The following is a 26845-nucleotide window of genomic DNA, read 5'->3' as shown; positions in this document are numbered from 1 at the left end:
AGAAAAGCAGTGTGGCCTAGTGGATAGAGCACAGGCCTGGGAGTCAGAAGGACCTGGGTTCTACCCCCAGCTCTGCCACTTGTCTACTGTGTGACTGTGGGCAAGTCACTTTACTTCTCTGTGCCTCAGTTACCTCATCTGTAAAATGGGGGTTAAGATTGTGAGCCCCATGTAGGACAATGGACTGTTTCCAACCTCATTACCCTGTATCTATCCCAGCACTTAAGAGACATAAGTGCTTAACAATAATAATAATGTTGATATTTGTTAAGCGCTTACTATGTGCAGAGCACCGTTCTAAGCACTGGGGTAGACACAGGGGAATCAAGTTGTCCCAGGTGGGGCTCACAGTCTTAATCCCCATTTTACAGATGAGGTAACTGAGGCACAGAGAAGTTAAGTGACTTGCCCACAGTCACACAGCTGACAAGTGGCAGATCTGGGATTCGAACCCATGATCTCTGACTCCAAAGCCCATGCTCTTTCCACTGAGCCACACTGCTTCTCTAAGTACCACAGGGACTGTCTGTGTTTATTGCTATATTGTATTTTTCAAGTGCTTAGTACAGAGCTCTGCCCACAGTAAGCACTCAATAAATACGACTGAATGAATGAATGAACCCAGGTCCTTCTCATTCCAAGATCAGTGCTCTACCCACTAGGCAATGCTGCGCTGGGGTAGGTACCAGTGTAATCAGGTCTAACACAGTCCCTTTCTCACATAGGACTCACAGTCTGAGTTGGAGGAAGGAGAATTGAATTCATACTTTGCAGTTGAGGTAACTGAGGCAGTGAGAAATTAAGTGATTTACCCATGGTTACACGGCAGGCACATGGCTGAGTTGAAATTAGAATGCTGGTCCTCTGATTCCCAGCTTCGGGCTCTTTCCACTAGGCCATGCTGCTTTTTGGGTGCCTGGGGCGGGTTCTCCCTCCAGGGTCCCTGGCCTCATCCCAATCCCTGCTGCCTTTCATGCTTAAAGCAAATGGCCACTGTAATTCAGATTGAAAGGGGTCCTGACTATGGTCCTCTGCCCCCTTCATCCCTCACACGCACTCCCACACTTTTAAATGCTCTCCTCTTTCAGGAGCAGGGTCCGGGGGTTCTGTGACTGTGAAAAAGCAATCCGTGGTATTTATTGAGCCCTTACTAGTTACAGAGTTACAGAAATGTACCCTGCCCATAACAAGCTTACAGCCTAGAGGGTGCTTAGGGTCCACTGCAGTCCCTGGAGTGAGCTGATCCGCTTGGGCCCTGTGGGCCAGGAACATATTCATCCCAAGCGCTTAGTACAGTGCTCTGCACATAGTAAGCGCTCAAAAAATACTATTGAATGAATGAATGAATGAACATAGCAGAAATGAGTTCGGAGTAGAAATGATCAGACTAAAACCGAATTTCACCATGTCCTATAACCGCGCCCGTGAGGTTGAAGAGGCCGGGCCGTGGTGACCCTAAACTTTTCCTTCAGCCAGGTTGGTACCTGGTGGCCAACACCCTTTATTTAGGAAAAGGGAAGATCTGACATCCCGTCCCGGGCATCTCAATTCGGTGTTTCTAGGCCATAAACTCCTTATGGGTAGGGAACGGGCCTGCTAATTGTGTCATAGTATATTCTCCCAAGAGCTTAGTACAGTGTTCTGCACCCAGCAAGCACTCAATAAATACCATCGATAGGCGTCAAGCCGTGGGTGGGAGTCGGGGAAAAGGTCCGGCATTCTGATGCTAGTGCCCGATGACTACATCCTGTAATTAGGCTGGCTAATGAGGGAATTCATCAGCATCGCTCTGACCGTGTTCCGCATCCAGATCGGGGGGCGGTGGGAGCTCGCTGGGGTTCGGTGCCTCGGGTTGCCGGTTGCTGCTCCTGCTGCAGTGCTCGCCCCGACCCCCGCTGAGCACGGAGTGGGGGAGGGGGGCTGGAGGGCCGGGGGCGGGGCGGGTTTCGATGCAGAGCACGTGTGCCCGCCCACCCCCAGCCCCGAGGGAGCCGGCGGCGCTGGGCGAGGGCGATGGGGCAGGTGAGCTGCAGGGAGCAGTGCCTGTCCCTGTTCGACTACAAGACCGAGAAATATGTCATCGCCAAGAACAAGAAAGTGGGCATCCTCTACCGGCTGGTGCAGCTGTCCATCCTGAGTTACCTGGTGGGGTGAGGACGCCGCCGAGGCCGCGGGGCGGGGGTTGGGCCGTCGGGGCCGGGCTGGTCCTCCGGGCTCCCGCAAGCCGCCCCCTTTTCCCGCACCAGGCCTCCTGCGGACTTTTCGGCCGGGCCGGCCATTCTCAGGACTGGCCGGAGGGCGCCGGGTCTGGCCGGGATGCCCCAGCGGGGAGGGGGTGGCGGGGAGGCTCGGCCGGGGCCACTCCGACCCGCCGGCGACCGAGCGGAGGGATCGCGGCCGGACCGAGCCCCTCGTCCTGGTGGAGCGGTGGCCGGCTTGGATTTCAGGGGCTTTCTCCGGCCGGGGTGACATTGAGTCAGACGGTAATAGTGGCCCGCCGCCCGGGTTATTTATAGGCGGCCGCCCGGGGCTGCGGGGAAGGGACGTGCCGAGCCGGACAGCCGGGACCCTCAGCGGCTTGGCATGAGTGTGCCCGCCGGCTGGGCCGGGAGGGTGGGCGGCCCCTGGAGGGGGAGGCCGGGGGTCCCCCGCGGGCTCCTGGCTTGGCCGCTTCCTCGGTTGGGGGGGAGGTCACCCCTCTCCAAGGCCGGAGCGCTGACCGGCCTAATCGCCCTCCCCGCGGAGAGCAACGGGACCCCCAGGTTGTGAGCGGGGAATCCTGCCTCTACCCAGGGGAGCTGAGCTGGGCAGAGCTGGAGGAGATGGTTGGCAGAATGATACATGATTATGTTTACCAATTTAGTTAAAGCAGGGGTTCTAATCATAACACGGGCAAAGATCAGATTTAGTGTTTTGGGGCCCAGGGCTTCTAAATTCCGGTTTGGTACCAAGGGCGCTTGGGAGTGTATAATGGAGTTAGTAGACAGGATTCTTGCCCACAATTTTTTTTGGGGGGGGGAGGGAGGAGGTAGACCCTAAAATGTCTTCTTTATATTTATATAGTATTTGTTAAGCACGTACTGTGTGCCAGGCACTGTACTAAGCACTGGAGTAGATAAAAGCTAATCAGGTTAGACACCAGGTTCCATGACCCCACATGGGGCTCACAGTCTTACTCCCCATTTTACAGATGAGGTAACTGAGGCACAGAGAAGTGAAGTGACTTGCCCAAGGTCACATAGACAAGTGGTGGAGTCAGAATTAGAACCCAGGTCCTTCTGACTCCCAGGCATGAGCTCTATCCACTAGGCCATTCTGTTTCACTGCTGGACAGTGGACATCATTCAATTATGTTGGGGTTTTCCATTAGGTCTCCCAGGACAGGCAGTTGCCTACTGGCTCCTGAAGCTTGGTTCTGAGACCTCAGGCTCCTCACCCTGATAACCTTCCTCCCCTACTTCGTAGAATTTTCCATCCTGACCCCATCTCCCCCCCCCCCCCATCCAACTCCCTTTCCAGTTGCTTGAGACTACAGCTCTTGGAGGGGCAGGGGAGACCCTAGCAGAGGATTTGCCATCTCTCTGTCCCTGAATGACATTCTTGCCTGAAAACAGACTGGAGAGCGGAGGAAAGAAAGGGGCCCATCTGGATCCTCCACCAGCCAATAAACTCCTGTCACGTGGGTGGTTCTCAAACTTCCTCATTTTTATATCCAACCTCTCCCCTGCCCTCTAGCACCTCCATTTAAAAAGGGGCAAGGCTGCCATATTATAAAGAAAGGGACAGCAAAGGGATGGTGTTCCTTTACTTTTTCTTGGAGAGAAGTTTATAAGGAAGGGCAGGTAGAGAAGGAAGTACTATTGGAGGATGAGGGGGAGGGGTGGGCAGGGGACCAATCTAAGAAAAAATGAGAGGTTGAGGAGCTTGTTTTAATGAGCTGGGCTGCCACCTAATAGCTGTTCAGTGCTCTGTTCTCCTTTGACCCTATGGAGGATCATCACCCTTTGTAACTGGTACAGTGTTTGGTTGGATACATGTGGTTGGTTGACTGCCCAGCTGCTCCTTGTTCATAGACATGGGCACTAATTACTGATAAAGTGTGTATGTGTTTGTGTGTGGACGCCTGTGTGGTGGTTGCCTGTAAGCATGAGTGTGGTAAGGCTGGTTAGTCAAGGAGTTATTAATAAAAATAGTAGTAGTAATAATATTGTATTTGTTAAGCACCTACTACGTGCCAGGCACCGTTCTAAGCGCTGGGGTAGATACAAGGTAATCGGGTTGGCCACAGTCCCTGTCCCACAGAAGGCTCACAGTCTTCATCCCCATTCTACAGATAAGGGAAGTGAGGCAAAGAGAAGTTGTGACTTGCCCAAGGTCACACAACAGACAAGTGGTGGAGCCAGGATTAGAGCCAGGTCCTTCTGACTCCCAGGCCCATGCTCTCTCCACCAGGCCATGTATCTCCGAGGTGTTTTTTCTGGACTCTAGCAATATGAATTGGAACCGACTCTTCCCAGGAAATATCAGAGTTCTGGGCCCCTTAGTGGCCATTTGAGCCCCTCCAAAAGCCAAGCCTGCCTGAGCCTCCCCAGGGGGGTCTCTCATGCCCACCAGTCATCAGTAGAGGTGGTCCTTGTTTCACCTGACCACAACCAGTATGGAACTGGATGCCTCTATGTCCAGTTTTTTAATTCTTTGGGTCACATCTCCCTCCACCATGGCTCTTGTTGCCGAATTCCAAGGCTCTAGCTCTAAGCCCCAGTTCTTACATACTTGGGAAGGGAAAGCAACAGCCCTACCAGTTCCCAGAAAACCCACCCCTTGAATTCCTGTCCTGAAAATCTTAATGACATGGTATCATGAGAATTTGCATTAACAGCAGGGTCCAGGGGTGGAGGTGGTGTCTAATTCTAGTCAGAAAATGTTAGAGAGCGAGGGGGAAGGGTGAAGTGGGAAGTGAGTGTGTGGGAGTAAATGTGTATATGTATAGCTGACCTTTGTTTTTTCAAGATGATCCTGCTGACAATGAAACCCCATCTGTGTGTGTGTGACTAAAAGACCATTTTGGCACACCAAAATAAACCACTTTCTAGCCCTGAACCCCTCTAGACTATAAGCTTTTTCTGGGCAGGGAATGCGTCTGTTGGTTGTTGTACTCTCCCAAACGCTTAGTACAGTGCTCTGCACACAGTAAGGGCTCAATAAATACGATTGACTGATTGACTTGGGAGTGTATTGCCTCCCATAGCAGGGCTGCTCAGAAACAATAATGATGCTGAAGGTACCACTTTAAGGCCTAGTGTAAACTTTGGGGAATTGGGGAGAAAGCATGGCCAGATGCCAACTGGATACATTTTTGAGCTGCTGTGCAGCAGAAGTGATTGAGTGATCTTGAATCACCCACCTTCTCTCATCTAATTCCCATGAAGCTAGGAGCACCCATTGCAAAATGGCTGACCAGGGTAAAAGGTGGCATGTGGGCATGGCACAGGATATCTCTGGGAGATCCATTTTAGCAGCAGATTTCCCCTGAGCCCTTATCCAATTCATAAACCATTAAAGAGGGTGAGACTCGTGTTGTTTCTTTAGTCTGGTGGGAGTCTTTTGTGCTAGTAGAAATTCTCCACACCACAACTCCCTCGACCATAGCTCCTGTTGCCTAATTTCATAGCTCCAGCATGGTGCTAGAGTTCTTACATGGGAGGCGAAAGCAACAGCCTGACTGGTTTCCTGTTTCCTTTCATTATTATTTTCTACTTACTGAACACCTACTGTATGCAGAGTGCTGTACTAAGCTCTCAGAAAAGTACAATAGAGGTTAAGGGGTCAAAGAAGTCTCGATTTCTGTTTTCAAAGAGCTTACAGTCTGAAAGGTGGTAGGCAGAGTCATAAGCAGATAGGAGGCAGAAGTGCTGATGCTTTAGCACTCAAGAGAGAGCACCCCAAAATTCCAGAAAAGGGCAAAGCAAACAGAACTGTGGGCAGAGTGTTAACTATTCTTAGGGCAATTTGAGATAATTTTCCTAGTAAAACCTTGACTTAGGAGACACAAAGACAGGTATTTTTTTTTTTGTTCACAACCTCTTAATTGGTAAACATTTTTTTTGTTGAAACCTCCCCAGGAGAAGTGTCCGTAGAGTAGGAGTTTGTGTGAAGGTGTATGTCTGTGTGTCTGTGTTTGTTTTGAGGTGCAGTTGCATGGGATGGAAGGAAGCTGTTAGTGGGTGCCTAAGGAAGGGCAGTTTCCTCTCCCTGCAGAGTTGGGGGGCAGATAGCAGTCCCTGAGGTCTCACCCTTCCTACCCTGCCTCCATCACCACCTCCCCCTCCTCCTCCTTATGTCAGCCTCTTGCTCAGAGTCCCATCTGACCTCTGTGTCATTTCCAGGTGGGTGTTCCTAGTGAAGAAGGGCTACCAGGACATTGACACCTCTCTCCAGAGCTCAGTCATCACCAAGGTGAAGGGCGTGGCCTGGACCAACACCTCAGAGCTGGGGGAGCGCCTCTGGGACGTCGTCGATTATGTCATCCCCCCGCAGGTCTGCCCAACCGACCCTTCTCCACGCCCACTTCATCCTCCATCCTGTTCTGCTCACGAGTGTTGTTGCTCTGAGCATCAGTGTAGGTGGAGGCCCTGCAGGTGTTGCAGGTGTTTCCCAACCCTCTCCAAGAGATTGATGTTGGCTGGACCACCTCTAGAAGGACCTGCATCTTTGGCTATTTGAGCCACTTGATCTCAGCCTTGCCAATAATGGTCAGCTTCAAAATGTCTTACAAGCCTGCCCTTCCCCATCTACATACCCAGTTCAAAGAGTTAATCAAGACCCACCTCTGCCGCTCCCCGGGAATTAATGCAGCACACTCCAGGAGAATGAGCGGGTGGCTGTTGTCAAACCTGGATTAGTGCCTGGTCAGAGTCTTGCCTGGGACATCAGGAGTAAATTAGCCCAAGGACACTCACAGCCTCTGCCCTGAAGCCTTTGGCTTGGCTCAGCTAGCGAGAGATGAGGCGAGGGGGAGTTGGGTGTGTGTGTGTTTGTGTGTGTGTGTGTGTGTGGTGTGGGGAGGCAAAGCTGGGGAGCTGCGGGAGAGGCCAAGTTGAGGGAGCTGGCTCAGAACCCAAATTCCAGCCCATAGTAAACTCTGTTCTTCCCCTAAATCCCAGCACTGACCCTGAATCTCTTTCCTTCTGGTGCCACTTAGGCTATAGGCACTGGACCGCCAGCCCAGATTGACTCATCCACCTCCCCCCGCCTCCAAGCTAGACTTCTAGCTCTGTGGCCTGGTGTCCAGTCAGATGCTGGAAGGGACTGGGGGAGTAGGGAGGGCTATGGCCACAGGAGTCAAGATCATCACAACCCAGAAGTTGAGCTCACACTCAGCCTCCCCATGGCTCAGGGAACCTCTGGCAGAGAGGGATGGGGACATGGGAGGAGAAGTAGGGACTATAATCTTATTTACTCAATTTTTTCAGGGTGAGAATGTCTTCTTCGTGATAACTAACCTGATCGTGACCCCCAATCAGCGGCAGTCCACTTGTGCAGAGGTAGGACCGGCTCCTCTAGGGTCGATCAGTCAATCGTCTTGTGCACTTACTGTGTTCAGAGCGCTGTACCAAGCCCTTGGGAGACTACAATACAACAATAAACAGACACATTCCCTGCCCACAAGGAGCTAACAGTCTAGAGGGCTGGGCAGTGTGGGCCTCAAACATGCTTACAGCATCTCTCTGCCTCCCTGGGGAGCCCCTCAGCATCCCAGTCACCACAGGGCTGTGTGGGAGACATTGGAAGCATGGCACGATGGTGGAGGCAGAGCATGGCATCACACCTCCTACCAATAAGTGACTGTAAACTCAGTGTGGGCAGGGAATGTGTTTATTGTTGTATTATATTCTCCCACGTGCTTAGTACAGTGCTCTGCACATAGTAAATTCTCAATAAATATGATTGAATGAGTGAATATTGAGTGGTACAGGGATTAGCCCTGGATCAGGCACTTGCGATCTTCTTTAAACAGGAAACCTGGCCCAGACCTCAAGGAGGCTACAGTCTAGATTCATCACAAGGATGAGATTAGGCATTGTGGGGAGCAGGGGCCTGATGGAACTGGCAAAACAGAGAATGGGTAGGGTTAATGGGGAAAACTTTCTGGCTGAGATGCGCCTGGTGGTATTTGTAAAGGGCGTACTCTGTGTCAAGCCCAATACTAAGATAGATCGGGCATTGGGTCTCTGCCGTACACAAGTAGGAGGGAGGGCAGGTATTAAATACCCATTTTACTGATGAGGAACTGAGGCCCAGGGAACTTAAGTGACTTGTCCGAGGTCACACAGAAGGCAAGTAGCAGAGTCTGGATTAGAATCCAGGTCCTTTGACTTCCAGACCCGTGCTCTTTCCACTAGGGCATGTCCCATTGTCTTCTCCTTTAAAATGTTAACTCCTCAATGACAGTGACTGGGTCTTTTACTTCAACTGTATGTTCCCTAAGCACATAGTAATAATAATAATGATGGCATTTGTTAAGTGAATGTGCCAAGCACTGTTCTAAGCGCTACCATGGTAATGATGATTAAGGACCTTTTAGAGAACAAATCCAAGAGTTTTAGGCCACGTCTGCCCTCTGGTGTCCACCAGGGAGTTTAAACAGAGACCGTGTTTGACCCGCTTAACTTGTATCTAGCCCAGTGCATAGAACAGTGCTTGCCACAAAGTGTAAGTGCTTAACAAATACCATAATTATGAGGTAAGGAAGGATATACTCCTGGATGGGCCACAGTCCCAGCCCAGTTAATAGCAGAAGCAATAATGCTAGTAGCAGTATTCATTCAATAGTATTTATTGAGTGCTTACTGTGTGCAGAGCACTGTACTAAGTGCTTGGAATGTACAATTCAGCAACAAATTGAGACAATCCCTGCCCACAACGGGCTCACAGTCTAGTAGTAGTATTTATTCATTCAATCATCCGGACAGGGCTTTCGGCTCTGATTTCAGCCTCAAACAGGTGGCCACCAGAGCTGGAGGTTCAGTGATATTTGACAACTGAGTGCCAGGCACTTGGGAGAGTACAGCAGAAGCAAGGCACACTTTCCCTGCCCTCAAGGAGCTTACAATCTATGGACTGAGCAGGGTGATATGCTTAGCAGATAATTGGGCTCTCCAAAATGTGTCCCCGAGACCCTTGACTGTCCTGGGAAGGAGTCAGAGAGTAGCTGTCCGTGTCCCCAGCTGCAGGAGGCGGGGAGTGGTCAGGTTTGCTGCATGGTTGAGCAGAACCTGGGGTGTGGGCAACGTCAGTGGTGTTCCCTCCTGTCTTTCAGAGAGTGGACATCCCTGATGCCGTCTGCCAGGAGAACAGTGACTGTGTCCCAGGCAAAGCAGTGGTTGCTGGGAATGGTGAGGAGGGACAGGGTCCCGGCCCGGGAAAGGGGGTGTCCATGAGTGTTTCCAGGAGGACTGGGCCAGCCGAGACTGTGGCTATTGCCGAGGCAGCTGTTCCCGTGCTGCCAGTGAGGAGAAAGAGTGTACAGGTCCTGCTATGGGCCGCTCCCCAGCTGGTGAGGAGGGAGGGAGGATGGGGATTAGGCTTAGGCTTTAAAACCTCTCTACCCGGAAGGTCTGAGGTTGAGCAGAGGACTGCTTTGGCACCCTCTCATCCTCTGCTCTCGCCAGCACCAGGCCTCAGGCCCACGGGTGTCCAAATCCCTGAGATGATGGTTTCTATAGCTTCAATCCCTGTTTTGGTGAACATGTCTGGGCTTTCCAAATTCAGGTGGTTCCCCATCCAGACCCCAGAAGTCCCAACCCAGTCCAACCCTACCTCGACTGACGTCATGGCTGACGCTGAGAGGGTGAGGTCCCAGATGTCCCTTGCCATCCTGGACCTCTCTCTCTGTAGCACCTTTGTTGGATTGGAGCAAGCTCTCTGCTCTTTACGCTTTGATTGGCCCCTTCCCAATGGGGCTTATTGAGTCTGTTTGGCTTGCCAATGCTGAGCCCCAGAGGGGCCTTAAGGCACAAGGGAAATTCCAGGATCCAAGCTTTGACCAGCTCTTGTCTGTTCCTAGGGGTGAAGACTGGCCGCTGCCTGAAACTTGACGAGAACAGTAAGGGCACATGTGAGATTATCGCCTGGTGTCCAGTGGAGAAGAAATCCAGACCGAAGTATGTGCCTCGTGTTTTAGGCTCCCTGGGCCAGGAGGAGGCTCTAAGAAGACTGGGCTTGGATTCACAAAGGCACAACCAAGCTTAGGGCCCCTTAGGGTGGGACCCCAGAGGTCCCATCCATTCTGTTGGGGTGGGGGTGTGAGTGAGAGGCAGGGGGTTGGTTGCAGTTTGTTGTGGGGTTGGTGGGGAAACTCACAAGTCATTGCCCTCCCTCTCCCTGAACCCCCAACTCTCACCATGTATTGCTACCAGCACCACTATTCATTTGCAAAACAATGAAGGGGGGTGAAAGTGGGTTTGGGAAGTAGGCCATCATTTCCTCATAGACATTAAAGAGGCATGGCGGGACCGGCAAAAGAGGCCTCCCTACTTTCTTGAAATCCAAGCCAGTTTAGTGCTGTGGCCCCACTGAAGCTTTGTTCTCACAGAGTTCCACCTAGACATTTAGATCCCAGGCCCAGGCACAACCCCAGGGGATGGGTTTTTCAGTGCTAGGCTTTTCCCTTTTCCTCCAGCTGCCAATGTCTGTCAGTGGCTGCCAGGTCACACCTCTCCACAGTTCTCTCCACCCATCCCGGGCAAAGTGCCATTCTTGTGCCCCCACCCTTCACCTCCCCTTTCTCCCTACTCTCCGCCTCTCCCCTCCCCCAGCTAGGAAAGCTATACATGACAGGGCCAACAAAGGCAGATCTGGGCGAGTGACATGGAAGCCTGAGAATGGGGAAGAGTCCAGGTTGAAACTGAGGCTGGATTTTGATTTCAGGGAACCGCTTTTGGGAAAGGCTGCCAACTTTACTGTTTACATAAAGAACTCAATCAAATTCCCCAAATTTAACTTCTCCAAGTAAGTACCTTCCTTCCCATTCTCTGATTTGGCGTTGGTTAACTGGCCAGTGGTCAGTGTCCTTCTGGAACATTGACCATTTTTTGTGTGTGTGTGTGTGTTTGTGTAAGGAAGCAGCATACGCTAGCAACAATCACTATAATAATTTTATCCATAGACAATGCACACACTACTTCATGAGGGAAATAGCAAGAGAAAGTCTGATTTTAGCTTTCTGGCTGTTTTATATTGTGATTTGGGATTGGCTCCAGCAATTCTAGTTGATGAACAAGTGAGGAATCAAATGGGAAATCTTGCAACTTGCTCCCGCTAACTCCTTGCAGTGGAGAAGTTGGCAGAGCAGTTTTCCCTTGGCTTTCCCAACCCCGTCCTGCTCAAGATGAAGTTAATCCCTGAGTTTTTGTGAACCAAGAAATCTCTCTGATGAGAGAGACCCCTCAACTCTCTAGTAGTAGTAATAATAATACTTACTAGGATTCTGCTGGGAAAGAAGAGCACAGAAGAGATGGTGACATGATCCTTGGCCTCCGAGGTGCTCACTTTCTAAGAGTTAGGGCAGGGAGGAGTTATTGACCGACACAGAAGGAAACCTATAAACAAAACTCAGCCTCCTTGATTGCAGATTTTGAATTTTCAAAAAAATGAAGAGGAAATAAAAGGCCGGACCCTCTAGACTGTAAGCTGGTTGTGGGTGCTTTGTACTCTTCCAAGTGCTTAATATAGTGCTCTGCACACAGTAAGTCCTCAGTAAATTTGATTGATTTTAGCAAGAGCCTCAACTCTGATCAGGCCTCAGATTTATTCATTCAATCGTATTTATTGAGCGCTTCCTGTGTGCAGAGCGCACAGATGTGCCCACACCTGGGGAGAGGGAAGAAAGGGCCTTCTCGGAGGCCTGAGTTTACAGGGAAATAGTATGCATGACTGGGTAAGCATGACATGAGAGGTCATTAATCAGCCATTAACCAATCAATCAGTAGTGTGTATTTACTGCCTACTGAGTGCAAAGCCTAACACTAAGCCTTTGGAAGACTACAGAAGGAAACACCAGGACCGCCTCTTGATAAACTTCTCCCTCCCTCTGAGCATGTCTGCACCTTCCTTCTGAATGATTGAACTCTGCCCTCTCCTGTCTTGCCCTTATATCATGATATGCAAGATTAGATCGGTGGGAGTCTAGAAGAGGGATTTTAGATGGACAGTTCCTTGAGGGTAAGGATTTTGTCTACCTATTCTATTATACTCTCCCAGGTGCTTGGAAGAGCACACTGCACATAGTACACACTCAAGAAATAGCACTGATAGATTGATTTTTTGGGAGGCTTTGAATATGAGGAGTGCTATGGTATGTCAGATTTGGGAAGGGAGGGAGTTCCAAGCTGGGAGAACAGCATGACCGAGGAGACAAGGCAGATTCATCTAGTTAGCTCAGTTCCAAATATTCTCCCTGCAGGACCAACTTGCTGAACACAAAGAGTGGTTCGTACCTGAAATCATGTCATTTTGGGCCAGGGAATCAATACTGTCCGATATTCCGGTTGGGGTCACTGGTCAGTTGGTCCGGGAACAATTTCCAGCAAATGGCCCTGGAGGTAAGGAGCCAGCACATTGGATTTTCTAGTTTGTTTTGCTTGGCAGGCCTCATTTCACAAGTTTCCTGGTAGCTCTCTGGCTGGGGGTACCGTGGCAGAGCTCGAGGCTGAGGACACTGTGGGGAGGATGGGGTCTGCAGGGGCTAGGCTAAGGGACCAACAAGGACCAAGCTGACTGCCCTGTTCGAAAAATTGCTCTGGGAAACCTGCTAACCATGCTTCCAAAGCTCATCCCTGCAAATAGCCCCCAAGGACTGCTTTGCTACTGTGGGTCCATCTGAATGCATGGGGTTGTTTTCGTTCAAGGGTCAGCAGAGTCCAAGTCATGGAAATCAGTGACGGGTCATTTGTTTTGAGAAAGATTATAGATTTAGAGAGAGCTTGGAGGTCTCCTATAGGTCATTTGGGTTCCCCCCTGCCTCTGCTCAGGGACGTCATCTAACCCTGGTCTAGAACAACATGTGGGACAGAATTATAGCCTTTAATGCCTCTAAGAAAGAAGGAAATTCCATGTGCCTCTCTGACAGCCTTTTCCAATGTCTCCCAGCCTCTTGGAGAAGAACTATTTAGGGACTTCATGACTAGCACTTAGCGGGCATCTTCCGTTCCCAATCAACTTGCCCAAATTGGAGTGGGAATAGGTGTCCTGGGGTAGGGAGGATTCTTGTCTATCAGAGAATATTTGGGAGTTACAAGGACTCCAGGGATTAGAAACTGCCACTGCCCCCACCTTTGCATGCCACTGGGCTGAGGGCTCATGGGTGAGTTGAAGCTGTTTCTGATCCAGAGAGTCAAATTTGCAGAGTTTGCTAAGATGTGTGTTAGGCCTGGGTCCCTCACAGCACCTGGCGGGTACACCGGTGGCCTCTGCGGTGGTCATGGCCCACAAAGATGCAGTGACTCATGATGCTGCTGCTAATGTTGACTATGAGGCAGGTGGTGTGGGGCCTGGAGCATGGTGGCCTACTGTAGGGGCAGAGCCTTAGCGGTCTTCCAGGGCCTGGGGTGGTGATGGCCCACAAGGGGCCTGAGCTCGGTACTGGGCTCCATCCCTTGGCAAGGCTCCTTTTTCCCTCACCTCCCCCCAACCCTGCCCGGTCGGGGAGCCAATGTGATGTCAAATCCTCTGAACCTCTCTCTCTCTCATTAAGGGTGGTGTGATAGGCGTTCAGATTGAGTGGGACTGTGACCTGGATAAAGCATCCTCAGAGTGCAACCCTCACTATTCATTTAGCCGCCTGGACAACAAGTTTGCAGAGAAGTCCATCTCCTCTGGATACAACTTCAGGTGACTGGAGGGGGCAGGAGGGAGGAGCTGAGGTTCCCAGGAGCAGCCTGGGGGCTGAGTGGCTTCTCAAGGATCCTCCCCCCGTGGGAAGGGAGAGGGATAGGCAAGGAAGAGTGGCTCTTTCCTCTCCCCCTGTCAAGCAAATTAGTGGGTATTCAGCCCGTGGTCTTGGCCACACTTGCTGCACACAGCAGATGACTGAGACCTGACTCTTCTGTATTGATTTCCACCTGTTTTTCAGGTATGCCAAATACTACCGGGACGACAGAGGGGTGGAGTTCCGCACCCTGATTAAGGCCTACGGGATCCGCTTTGACATAATGGTGAATGGCAAGGTGGGTGAGCCCACCCCTGGGGCTTGGGATTGAAGGTGGGTGGAAGGGAGGCAGGAGAGATTAAGTGGCAGGAGGGAGAATGAGGAGAGGAAGGGGAGAGTGGTTTTTGCCCACAGAATTCAAAATGCAGGCAGAATAGCTGGTTCAGAGTATCCCAGGGGCTGGTCAATTGCATTGATTACACAATGCAAACAGCACTGTCCTAAGCACTGTCCGCTGATTCACATGGGGTCCACGGCCTCCAGGGAGCTCACCATCAAGGCAAGGGCTGGGCTGGAGCCAGGGACTAACCACTGAGTACACAGTTCATCAGGTCCTCTCTTTCCTGGAGAAAAATCAATGAATCAGTGATATTTATTGAATGCTTATGTATTCAGAACACTGTACCTACTGCTTGAGTGAGTACAGTACAACAGAGTTGTAGAAATGTTCCCTGCCCACAACACCTTCACAGTCTAGAGGGGGAGGCAGACATTAACATAATTCACAGCATGGCTTAATGGATAGAGCCAGGCCTGGGAGTCAGAAGGACCTGGGTTCTAATCCCGGCTCCACCTCAAGTCTGGTGTGTGGTCTTGAGCAAGTCTCTTAGATTCTCTATGCCTTAGTTGCCTCATCTGTAAAATGGGAATAAGAGTGTAGAAGCAGCGTGGCTCAGTGGAAAGAGCACGGGCTTTGGAGTCAGAGGTCATGGTTTGAATCCCGGCTCTGCCACTTGTCAACTGTGTGACTGTGGGCAAGTCACTTAACTTCTCTGTGCCTCAGTTACCTCATCTGTAAAATGGGGATTAAGACTGTGGGCCCCACGTGGGACAACCTGATTCCCCTGTGTCTCCCCCAGCTCTTAGAACAGTGCTCTGAACATAGTAAGCGCTTAACAAATACCAACATTATTATTATTATTATGTGGGACAGGGACTGTGTCCAACCTGATTAAGTTGTAGCTTCATAGCATTTAGAACAGTACTTGGCACATAGTAAGTGCTAAACCAGTACCATTATTATTATTATAGTTAGATATGTACAATGTAAATTAATCAAGTTAATCTATGTAAGAAAATCAAGCATAAACTGGGGCTTGGGTTCCCAAGGAATACACCAAGTCAGAGGCCCTGGGTTCCGGGCTCTGCTACTTACCTGCTGGATGACCTTGTCCAAGTCACTTAATTTATTTGGGTCTCAGTTTCCTCATCTGTAAAATGGGGATTAACTACCTGGTTCCCCCCCCCCCCATTTAGACTGTGAACCTCAAGTGGCACAGGGACTGTCAATGGCCTGATTATCTAGTATTTACCCCAGCACTTAGGACAGTGTTTGGCTCATAGTAAATGCTTAAGAAACCAGTTATTGTTATTATTATTTACCAAATTAAGCAATGTAGACTCGACTTAAATTAGCATACTTTGGACACATCATCAGGAGGACTTATTCTCTGGAGAAGACACTAATGCTAGGAAATGTCCAGGGAAAACATGGAAGAGGCAGACCAGTAGCTAGATGGATAGACAACTTTTACCAAGGTTGTGGATTATGGCAGAAAATTGGACGTTCTGTAGAAAATATATCCAGAGTCGCTATGAATCAGAAACGACTTGATGGCATTTTATAATAATAATTATTATTATGCTCCATGCAATACGGCTCTCTCTCTGGACTGAGTTCCTCCTTAGGGCTCCCACTCAGGGCTCCCACCCTGGCCTCAGCAATGCTGTGTTTCTTTCAGGCAGGAAAGTTTAACATCATCCCCACAGTCATCAACTTGGCCTCAGGAGTGGCTCTCATGGGGGCGGTAAGTATGAGAAGCAGTGTGGCGTAATGGTTAGAGCGCAGGCTGGAAGTCAGAAACACCTGGGTTCTAATCTCAGCTCTGCCACTTGTCTGCTGTGTGACCTTGGGCAAATCACTTCGCTTCTCTGTGCCTATTACCTCATCTATAAAATGGGGATAAGATTGTGAGCCCCATGAGGGCAGGGACGGTGCCCAACCTGATTTGCTTGTATTCACCTCAGCACTTAATACAGTGCCTGGCACATAGTGAGTGCTTAACAAATATCACAATTATTGTTATTGATGAACTGGAAACCTGTCCGCTTGCCTCACCCTAACTCTTGGGCAGCCCACCCACTCCCCAGGGCTCAGCCAGAACCAGCTGGGCCTCTACGGCTGGGGCCATAGCCCCGCAGAAGTTGGTTGGACCTGGAGGGTAACTGGATTGAACACCTTCCATGCAACCCAGTCAAAAAATCATATTTACTGAAGGCTTATTGTGTGCAGAGCACTGTATTAAGCACTTGGGAGAGTAAAATATAACAATGTAGCAGAGTTGGTAAATATGTTCCCTGCCCAACCCAAGGGATTTTAACACCGGTAGGTGAAGGGGTCAGGCTCAGAAGCTGCCTTTGCCAATTGTCATGACTCCTGGCACACATCCCATTCCTCTTCAGCTGGTTTTGCCCCCCTAGGCTGAGTGACCACTGTATTTCAGCTCCATTTCTCCACTACATTCCCCACCTGATGCCCTGTACTTTTCAACCTTACAGATCTTTGCATTGGTCTGCAGGCAGGCATGGACCTCAGCAATTTTTTATTAAGTCCAGGGCTTGTCTCTTATTAAGTACAACAAATGCCACAATTACCCTTGTCACGTTTTTCAACCGAGACAACTTTGCAGACCACTGGGCTTTCCCAGGCTAGTGGCCACAGTGGAGGAAATAGGCTAGGGCTCAGGAAACCAGGGAGGCCATCCATTTGGTTGATTTCCTGGGCAGGCTGGAATATGAGATCACTGGGGGACCAGAGAAAGACTGGAATGAGGCTGTAGCAGTGTGTGAAGAGGGGCAAGAGGCAGCAGGGTGTGGTCCCACTTTTCTGGAAATCAGCTTTCTATTACTGCTCAATCAAATCTGGGCCCAGAGATAAACCATCTTGCTTCCTTATTTCTCCAACTGGAACAATGGATAAATCATCCACTTCCTTCTGTATTTCATTTTAAGCACTGGGAGACCACCTTGTTGCTGCCATTTTAGCCACTATCGTCAGGCTTCTGTTCTACCCGGAAACGGTTCATGAAGTTGCTGCTGTCTTGAATAGTTGAAGAGTGGAGGTGCCTGGGGGAGGAAAGCGAAAGGCTCGCCTTCCTTATTTAAAGAGAAACTAGTAGCTTAAGGTTTTCAGCCCCTGACACGTTATTATTGACAAGAGTGAGTCAGAGGCTGGCAGGTCTGGGCTGAAGGGTCTGGGGGTGGGTCGGCAGGGCCAGAGGAGAGAGGACCACACCTATGCAGACAACAGAACTGAGCAGCCTAGAATGACCCAGTGTGTAGGGCGGAAAACAGTGTTCTTTGCTTGTTTTTCAGGGGGCATTTTTCTGTGATCTGGTACTGATCTACCTAATCAAAAAAAGCCATTTTTACCGGGGGAAGAAGTACGAGACCGTGAAGTAAGTAGTGTTTCCTTCTCAGCACTGAACACATAAGCCACTCTTGCAGATAGGGGTAAAATGTCCTCAGGCCCACAGTCATCTTGACTAGCCTGCGAGAGCTGCAGTCCTCCCCACCCAAGGCATGCCCAACTACTCCAGCTCACGGGGCTAAGAGGGCACAAGGGTCTGCTTACATTAAAGGTATCGGGAGTCCTTCCCTCCCTATCAACTGGCCCAATTTCCTATGAAAACATCACTGATTCAGAGGGGTCGGTGGCCCTAACAGCACTGGGTGTGCCATGAGTGACTGGTGATTGGTTATGCCCCAACCCTCATCCCAAATAACCAGAGACATTGGGGCCTCAGGGTGGTCCTTTTCCTGTGGGGCTGCGTATTGGCCGGGTCAGGCACTGAACACAGTGACACCTGGGAAGGAAAGGAGTGAGCAGGTTGTGACACACTCAGAGGCGGGGCAAGCTGTGGGTTGACTCTAGGTTGCCCTGGAGGAGCAGTTCTTTGGCCTGAGCCTGTGGAACAGAAGCCTAATAGGGTGAACCCATCCCTGCCCAGAGGGAGAGAAGCCAATGTCGAGCTGGAGAACCAGTCGTCCTCCGTGACCTGCAGCCAGCCCCCGTCTGTACTCGGAAGCAATGGGGAGACCAAGGACCTGGCTGCCTTGGAGGCTGAGATGGATCGTGAGATGGGGGTTCCCAGAGGCTTGGGGACAGAGGGTCCACCCAAGTTGGTACCGTTGCCCAGGAAACGGAACAATTATGCGGACCGGACCGAGGAGCAAGAGTCACAGCTGGATCCACAGGACCAAAGGGAGCGTGAGAGAATGTGTTGGAAAGCAAGCAGCATGTCGAGCATGGTCCCTGACAGCAGCGTGGGCAGGAAGGGGGACAGCTATGCCATGGGGTAAGCGGGACTGGTCAAGCAAGGGGAGTCGCCCGAGCCCCTAGGCTCATGCCAACCAAGGTAATTTCTTGGAGCTGAGAAGTTAGTCTCCAATCCTGAGACCTCAATCGGGCATGGCCCTGGGGTCTGAGGAAAGGCGGGCCATCTGGAGTGGGTGACGTCTCACCCGTTTGCCCTTGTTGCTCTTCTTCCACTTTTGCCCATGTTGAATGGGAAGGAATTAGACCCAGGGCTGGGGGCCAAGAGGGATGAGTGTCTTAGGGGGCTTGAGAGGGCAGTGGTCACGCCAGCAGGGATCCTCAGGTCTGTTCCTCTCTGCTTATGGTTCTGTTCTTAGGATGATCTCAAGAGGCAATGCTCCAAGGGGGCATTGATCCTGCCAGGCACAGTCAAAGGCAAAATACCAACTATGGGGGCTTTCCAGGATCCTAGGAAATATGGAGATAGGGACCTGTGGAGCAGTGTTCTGCCTGTCATTGCCTGGGATTGGCCCATTAAGGCCTCAGCTGCTAGGCCAGTTCCAGAGGCACTCAGAAAGCCCAAGGGGACACCCCTGGATTGGATTCCCTCTGCAGGGAGGCAGCATTCCACAGATCACAGGACCCTGGCTCTCCCGTCTTCCCAGAGGGCCCGGGTCCCCACTCGATAGCTAGCTCAGGTGAGAGGGTGAAAGGGGGCCTTGAGACCCCCACGGTCATGTGACTTAGAAGTTGAGTGAGGGGGACTTGTGTGAGGCATAAGTGTCCTAAAGACACAAAGTCCAATCTGGCAAGAAGGGTTAGGCATGAACTTTGATGAGCTGAATTAATGGGCTAAGACCTCCACACTGTTGGGAGTCAGTGGAAGCTCTGCTTGTCTGGACCTGCTGAAAACATTAACCCTTTGAGATGATCCTTACTAACCATTGCTGCCCTGCTGAAGAACCAGAACCCTGGGCACCGCTTGGCATCCCCAAATATGCTGCAAAATGCCTTATTTGCATTCCCCATTGGCTCTCCCACTTGTCTGTCTGGAAGCCACCTTATCTGCTGCAGAATGATGGCCCCTCTGCTCTTTTTTCCCCTCTCTCCACTCCCCAGGTCCAACTCCAAGAAATCCTTGACAGTCCGTTCGGCAAATGAACAGAATTCCAACCCTCTACCCATAGGGGAGCAACTGAGACAGCTGCAGACTGTGGAGACCTAACCCAAGGCAAGACGAAGGAAAGAAAGGACTGTTGCCCCCCAGCAACAGGACCTGGAGGCAGAGCCTCCCAGTATTGGGCTGGTTGCCCCATTTGGCCAAGACAAAGGGGACCTTTTCAAGCTCTTTGGAGAGCACTTTCAGCTAACATCCTCTCACCCCTTGGTCTGAGACCTTCCCTAGGGTCCTGAGAGGTAAATGTTGCTTTGGTTTTGTTGGGTTTTTTTTTAATCACTGCAAGTTGTTCATCAAATGAAGGAAAGCTTGCAAATGGATTTGAGAAGCCATGTTGCAGGCTTCCTGGCAGTGTGGGACTAGTTGGAGGGATGTGAGGAACATTGTAAGATCCTGGAGTATTCTGAAGTGGGGAGGGTTGGGATGGGGAGAAGATTAGGTTGCTGGGGGGAAGGGGAGATCTCTAACCTTCTGTACAGTTATCAAACTTTTCTCTGTAGCTCCCTGTGGGCTAGAACTGAGGCATTTGCTGCTTAAGTCAGTGGATTTAATTCCAGTTCTTCAATCAATTGTATTTACTGAGCGCTTACTGTGTGCAAAGCAGTTGGGAGAGTACAGTATAACAGATTTGATAGACATGGTCCCTGCCTACAATAAGTTTACAAGTCTAGAGGCCAGGAAGAGAAGCTCCTTGGGACCCGATCACCTGTCAGTGGGGAGGAATCAGTTCTCAAGGTCAGCAGCAGTTGGAGGGTTCTGGCATTTTCCTCTCTTGGAAACTGAGGGAGGATGGGGCTTCGACTTCCTTGAGCAGGAGGCTTAGGGAGGTGCAGCATATGATCTGCCTTAAAATGCCTTAAAAATGGGCAGGCAACTAGAACAGTCTATTTGGAACCATTTAGGTGAACCCTGCATGGAGGCAGGGGGATGAACCAGATGACCCTGATTGCTACCTCCCACCCCTCACATTCTCAGTTCTTCCCCCGAGCTGGAGAACTGAATAGCCTGGGTTCTGCTTTAATGGTACAAGGCTTCCTTATGGTGTGCAAGAATGAGCACTCAGGTCATGTTCTACAATGTGTGTGTGCATGTACATGTAAGCCTGTATGATTACCTCTGTGTTCTCTGCGGGTGGTTTTACATATTCAGCCACATTTACAATTCAGGGAGGAGAGTTAATCAACCCTCCACTGGAAATTGTTCAACAAAATATGATGTCAGTGAGAGAAGAGCCTGCAGCACTAAACCGTTCCGCCAACTCACCTTACCAATGATAAAGCCAAAGGAAACTCAACTGTGTGATGAACATTTTCAACAAACTGCCTTCCTATTCAAAAGGACAAGTTCAGCATACCTGCTGAATGCTACTTCCTGACCAGTGAAAAGAACAGGTTTTGCTGTCAAAAACTGCTTTAAAGTTAAGGTGCTGATATCGCCTCTGTGCCAGGTTCTCAATAGCTTAACAAAATGTCCTTAGTGTTTGTTTTGGGACAAACTCCAAATTAATGTAACTTCTGTCTTTGGAAAAAAATTTTTCCCCCACTCCTTCTACTGTTTTAGACCACAGTTAGCTTTCTTCCGAACTTGTGGGAATGCTAATCCAAACTGATTGGACCAAAACCACAAGTACTGGATTCCTGTCATCCTTATATTGTGCTAAAAGGTTTATTTGTCCCAAATTTATCTCTTGCCCAAAACAGACAACAGGAAAATTAAGAGGATGGAAATGACAAAGCAAGGTATCTTTTAAGATAATCTAATTTTTTTGTGAATATTTAACACATCTTTGTGATGATCGCTCACAGTAGCTAATGGTCCTGTGCATTTGGCCAAGATCAGCGAGGCTAATGCCAGGCCTCCGTAAGAAAGGGTTGGGATCGAGGGTCAATTCAACAATGCCAACAAGTGTTTCATTTTCCAGCCTTCTATCAACCACCGTGGATTTACAGGGGGGAACCAATCTCTGCTGCTTCAGCTCAGGCACGTGCCACCTTTCATTAAATTCTTGTGGGTCCTTCACACATGGTGCTGTAGGCAAACCAATTCACTATCTTAGGACAGCTTTCAGCCTCTTTTCAAAACGGTGTTGACATGCCACCATCGTAACTGCTCAAAAAGGCTGTCACATGGAGATACGAAACCAGTTCTGCTCCGAGCGCCACAAAGCTCCAGAGTGACGTCCCCTTCCCCCCCGCCCTCGATGTTTATGAACTGTCACTCTGCCCAAGATTTCTTCTACAGTAGCATGACTTTTCCCTAGGTCTGCCTGGGACTGTAATCTCCTCATCCATTGAGACTTAATAAAATTATTTTTTTAAAAGTTTGATTCATTTTTTTTCAAAATTTCTTTCTGACCCAATATCCTTCCTATTCAGTCTGGAGGAGAGAGGAGCAAGGGCCTGGAGGAACATAAGAAGAGGAAAAGAGCATGGAAGTGAGGCAGGAGGTAAGGAGAAGGGAAACGGAGCCCTTGTTCTGCTACCCTCTTAGGCAGGAAGGGCCGGGACATGACTGAGACGGACCAGCTTCTGACTCTGGGACACTGATGGGAGCTGGGCATCCTCAAAAGACAAGTCCACTCCAACGTGAAATCAGGATGGTTTATTGGAACAGTAAAGCCCCCCCCACCCTGGTGTCTCAGGCAATTCCAAAATACCACAACCACATGCCACTCCCCAAGTCTTTGCCCAGGACCCGGGGCCACTGTGCTTTTATCGATGCCTTCAATCTGCAGAGTACTTATTTTTCCAAAGCACCGTCCCAGCAGTTCTCATCCCCTCCGCCGATGGCCTGGTGGGCTGGATTCCTGGCCGGGGGCACAGGTCCTCTGTTGGTCTCCACAGCGGTGGCAGCAGTCGCTCGTTGCGGGCAGGGAGCGTGTCTGTCAACTCTGTGGTATTGTACTCTCCCAAGCGCTTAGCACGGTGATCTGCACATACCAAACGCTCAGCAAATACCATTGATGATGATGGTGATGATGATGAGTCCCAAGCGCAGGTCTTCATCTTTAGGTGGTGGCAGCTCAGTGCCACAGGTGCAGGAATTCTCCACCACAGGGTGCAGATCCCAAGGATCCCTGGTCAGTCCTCAGGGTTTAGTCCCCAATCCCCCAAGCAAAGTGTTGCCCCCCTCAGAGGGGTCTCACCAACCAACATACAGTGTCTAGAGCCATCCCAGCCTCTCCTGCTTGGTCCCTTGCTTTGTCCAATAGGTCCCTGCTAGCCTATCCCTGTTAGTCAGTTTGAAACTTCCTTCCCAATACAGAGAACTCATTTATCCTTTCCCTGGAGGCCACGGACCCAGCCCACGGTGCAATCTGCTGACTCGGAGGCCTTAACAAGAGGGCAGGACGCAAATCAGTGGGTATTGAAAAGCCAGGCCGAACATGCAAACAGGTGAGGACTCAGTTCGGTCGATAGCTGCGTGGAGTAGTGGATAGAGCACAGGCCTGGAAGTCAAGAGGACCTGGGTTCTAATCCTGGCTCTGCTACTTATCTGCTGTGTGACCTTAGGTAGGTCACTTTACAGCTCTGTGCCTCAGTTACCTCATCTGTAAAATGGGGATTAAGACTTGAGCCCCATCTGGGACATGGACTATGTCCAACCTGAGTAACTTGTATCTACCCCAGCACTTTATACAGTGCCTGGCCCATAGTAAGTGCTTAACAAATACCATTTAAAAAAAGGGCCACTGGGAGATGCAAAAGAGTAGCAGAAAACAGGCAAGGAAGACTCAAAAGGAAGTTCAGAGGGAGACAGAAGTTTAAGGAAGCACTGATAGATATGATACTCAAAGAATATTTTAGTACACCAGGGTGTCTTTTGGAAGAGTAAAAGGCAGTCACACCCACAAATGGCATCAACCCCTGGATTAGAATAGCCCACCGCTTTGTGAAGAGCAGAATCTCCCTGCTTTCACTGGGGGCTGGTGGAATTGGACAGTGAACTCTTATAGAGAGATATCATCTAAATACCTTTTTTGGGGGGTATGCGAGACCCTAGTTTCGATGACCATGGCTCATGACCAATCTAAAAGTCTGATTAACAGACACACTGATCTGCCTTAGATATCACAATCAACTTGTACGCTCCTTTTGCCAGCAAGACTAAAGGATACATATTAAATGGTCAAACATAAGCACCAATCATGGACCCTCAGGTCAGTAAATGTGCCTGCAGCTACAATCATTGCAGTTCAGCCCTTGTGGAATGGAGATCTGCCTCTTTAGAGTGCATCCAACCAAAAAAAAACCCACAAAAAAACCCTACATGCAGCATGGTAAGAACGACTAAGGTAAGGACGTGATATAACTCAATTTGGTTATAGCATATCTTCTTTGTTGGGAAGGAAACAGCAGCAGGTTACAACAGTTCATTGCCATTACATCAAGCAGACTCAATTCAAACCCAAACCGTGCAATTTCTGAGGTCAGCCTTGTAGGTGTCTTTCAATGGCACCACCACAACCACTTCAAAACAAAGTTAATTACATCCATATAAAGAGATGGAGATTGTATAAATAGCTACCGAGGAGATAGGTCATTAGGGGGTAATTCTTTCAATAAAATATATATAATGGGATAGGGAAGAGTTGGCCTAACTTCGCTACTAAATCCTTCTAGCTAAATTTAAGGTATTACCTTGCAGATGAAGTCATCTTTTTCTAGATTTTCCTCCCAGAGATCTGAAACAATCTTCCTTGTCAGAGGACACCCCCTTTAAGGGGATCATCCTGAAGATTTCAGAATCCAGGCTGGTTTTTCCAGGTTCAGACGATTAACAAAAACAAAACAATCTTTCCTTAGTAATTTGCATTAGGTAGAGAAGGAAACCCACAAAATAGTTCACATTAGATTTAATTAAAGGAATATTAAAGGAAGATTCATCTTCAACATAAGTTACCAATAATGTCAACAGCATAAGCGGTGAGTTCAACAATTTAAAAACTAAGCAGATCTATATCTTGTTGATTAAATTAATTTCCGGCAACAGTTCTCCAATTTGATCGAAACCATTTCAGCTCACAGCAACCCCATCACTTTTAATAGACATGCACCATGCCATACAGGAAAGTCCAGAACAGGACATAAGTGAAGAGGCCTCCAATGAGGCCCCCAGTAAAGAGAGGTCTACGGGACTTAAAGTACTTGTTCCACCGCCTTCCGGCTTTTAGTACCAAAAGCACAGAGAGGAGGATTGAAGCCAAAAAATAGAAGATGAAACCATACAAGCCAGTGAGGCCAAGGATCCCTGCTGTTGCTCCGGAAAGGGCAGACACGGATGTCCGACAATAATCCAAAACGGCTGCATTCCCCCGGACCGCGGCTTCACTAATGAATGGCGGTCCGTCTCGTTTGGCCACCATGGTGGCCATTGCTCCTTCAGGGAATTAGGGACTTGGTTCCGCCGGGCCACCTGAACTGAAGAGAGCGAAGAAAAAAATGACTTGAGTAGCAGATGCATTTACTGAGCAGCCACTGAGCACGGTGCTCTCTCCTACAAGCTTGGGTTATATGAAACAAGCGAGTGGCACGGTCTCTGTCCACAAGGAGCTTAAACACTAGTGGGGGAAAATGAGACACATGAATATTTACATACAGGGATATCAAAATAAAAGATCTACCTCTCTAGACTGTAAGCTCGTTATGGGCAGGGACCTGCTCTGTTAATTCCATTGTTATTTTTTGTGATATTTGTTAAACACTTATGTACCAGACACTGTACTAAGCACTGGGGTACCAACAAGCTAATTAGGTTGACCACAGTCCCTGTCCTACAAAAGGCTCACAGTCTTTAATACCCATTTTATAAATAAAAGGCACAGAAAAGTTAACTGACTTGCCTGAGGTCACACTGCAGCACAGCAGACAAGTGGCAGAGCCAGAATAAGAACCCAGGTCCTTTTGACACTCCTAGGCCCGGCCTCTATCCGTTAGGCCTTGCTGCTTCTCCCAAGTGCTTAGTACAATGTGCTGCACATAGTAAGCACTGATTGAATATAACGAGCTTTATATAACTCCAAATACCCCAGTGAATCTCCTTAAAGATCAGGAACATATTGTAATCCACTTTCCAAACGCTAGTGAGAAAATGAAAACTTGGCTAAACTAGAATGAGAGCTTTCAGTATTCCTGCCCTGCCTGATTGAGGCTATCGTCAGATCTGGAGGCATGCGATGGCCCGGATGGTCTTGCTTGGTGCCTGCCAGTGCTTAGGTTCTCGGAATCCGGAAAGTTAGACTTCCTGCAACTTGTCAAAACTCAACACTCTGCAACAACATTTAAGATTTTTCTGACCAACTACTGAACAGGCCGAAAGCATTAATTTGACCTCACCAAGAGTGAGCCTCGAATAACCACAAATAACACATCAGGTGTGGCAGAGAGTCCCGTTTGGTGGAGTATTCATATCACAGACTTTAAGAGGTCCCGGCAACAAGAGGGAAACTCACCCCATCATATGTGGCTCCCGATGGGGATGGCGGGGGCCGTAAGTGGCCACTCCTTTTGGAACACCCACCCCCGCACAAAACCGACAGCATTTACTGGGCGCCTACCGTGTGCAGGACACTGTGGCAAGCCTTTGGGGGAATAATCGAACGGAGAAGGATCAGTGGGGGGTTTGCGGGACGATGAGGCGGGGTTGAATAACCGGGTCTGAAGAAGTGACTGAGCAGCCAAAGAGGGGACGGGGGGCAGGGAAGATGGAGGGGTCCATGTGAGGGGCCTTAGGAAGGCTCGGGGTGAGCAGTCCGGGGCCCCTGGAAGAAAAGAGGGGAGGAGGGGAAGGCCGGTCTGGCCCTGGTCCCGCTGACCCCCTCGGGTCGCCCCCATCTCCCCCAGGGGGCCCTAAGTCCTTGACCCGCGAGGACCCCCAGCGAGCCCTAACCCTGCTTCGGGCCCCGCCTGCTTACCTGAAATCGGGGCCGGAGACGGACGCGGTGCCGGAGACGGCCCCGGCCCGACCGGAGCGGCTTTAAAGGAGCGAACGGCAGCCCCACGACGGCGCCATCTTGAACGACCGGCGGCCGGGAGAAGGAGGAGGGCGCCCTCCTGCGCATGCGTGACCCCAGCGGCCTCTCTTTTGCCGGCCCCGCCGCGTCCTCCCACTTCCCTTCTGCGCCTGCGCCGGCTTCGGCGCAGGC

General features: G+C 50.0%; 2 protein-coding genes across 4 annotated transcripts; one reads left to right on the top strand and one right to left on the bottom strand.

Moving 5' to 3' along the window:
* The first annotated feature begins 1993 nt into the window (after nt 1–1993).
* Nucleotides 1994–22025, top strand: P2RX5 (purinergic receptor P2X 5). Of its 3 annotated transcripts, none has more exons than XM_029082839.1 (13): nt 1994–2150; nt 6387–6537; nt 7473–7544; nt 9320–9395; nt 10067–10163; nt 10930–11010; nt 12464–12602; nt 13754–13890; nt 14132–14225; nt 15949–16014; nt 17582–17664; nt 18406–18564; nt 19644–22025. In XM_029082839.1, exons 1-13 carry the CDS (start codon nt 2014–2016, stop codon nt 19747–19749), a joined length of 1398 nt encoding a protein of 465 aa, XP_028938672.1. In that variant the 5' UTR covers nt 1994–2013; the 3' UTR covers nt 19750–22025. The 3 variants fall into 3 exon arrangements, with proteins under 3 accessions (XP_028938672.1, XP_028938671.1, XP_028938674.1); XM_029082838.1 differs by having other exon boundaries at nt 18217–18564; XM_029082841.1 differs by lacking the exon at nt 18406–18564.
* A 2513-nt stretch (nt 22026–24538) lies between these two features.
* EMC6 (ER membrane protein complex subunit 6) lies at nt 24539–26755 on the bottom strand. The gene is made up of 2 exons (XM_007672532.4): nt 26615–26755; nt 24539–25121 (listed from the first exon to the last, which is right to left on the bottom strand). The coding sequence occupies exon 2, from the start codon at nt 25073–25075 to the stop codon at nt 24743–24745; it is 333 nt and encodes a 110-aa protein (XP_007670722.1). The 5' UTR covers nt 25076–25121; nt 26615–26755; the 3' UTR covers nt 24539–24742.
* Nucleotides 26756–26845: the final 90 nt, after the last annotated feature.

Source organism: Ornithorhynchus anatinus, chromosome 17 (genome assembly GCF_004115215.2).
Source record: "Ornithorhynchus anatinus isolate Pmale09 chromosome 17, mOrnAna1.pri.v4, whole genome shotgun sequence".
Taxonomy (NCBI): domain Eukaryota; kingdom Metazoa; phylum Chordata; class Mammalia; order Monotremata; family Ornithorhynchidae; genus Ornithorhynchus; species Ornithorhynchus anatinus.
The sequence above is the reverse complement of the archived record's forward strand: the minus strand, read 5'-3'. Positions and strand labels throughout refer to the sequence as shown.

What these genes read in the sequence shown, in the direction of transcription:
- P2RX5 (XM_029082838.1), top strand. Translation starts at nt 2,014, where the DNA reads ATGGGGCAGGTGAGCTGCAGGGAGCAGTGCCTGTCCCTGTTCGACTAC. An exon ending in ATTATGTCATCCCCCCGCAG is followed by an intron (nt 6,538 to 7,472) that starts GTCTGCCCAACC and finishes CAATTTTTTCAG; the next exon opens with GGTGAGAATGTCTTCTTCGT. An exon ending in AAGAAGTACGAGACCGTGAA is followed by an intron (nt 17,665 to 18,216) that starts GTAAGTAGTGTT and finishes ATCCCTGCCCAG; the next exon opens with AGGGAGAGAAGCCAATGTCG.
- EMC6 (XM_007672532.4), bottom strand. Translation starts at nt 25,075, where the DNA reads ATGGCCACCATGGTGGCCAAACGAGACGGACCGCCATTCATTAGTGAA.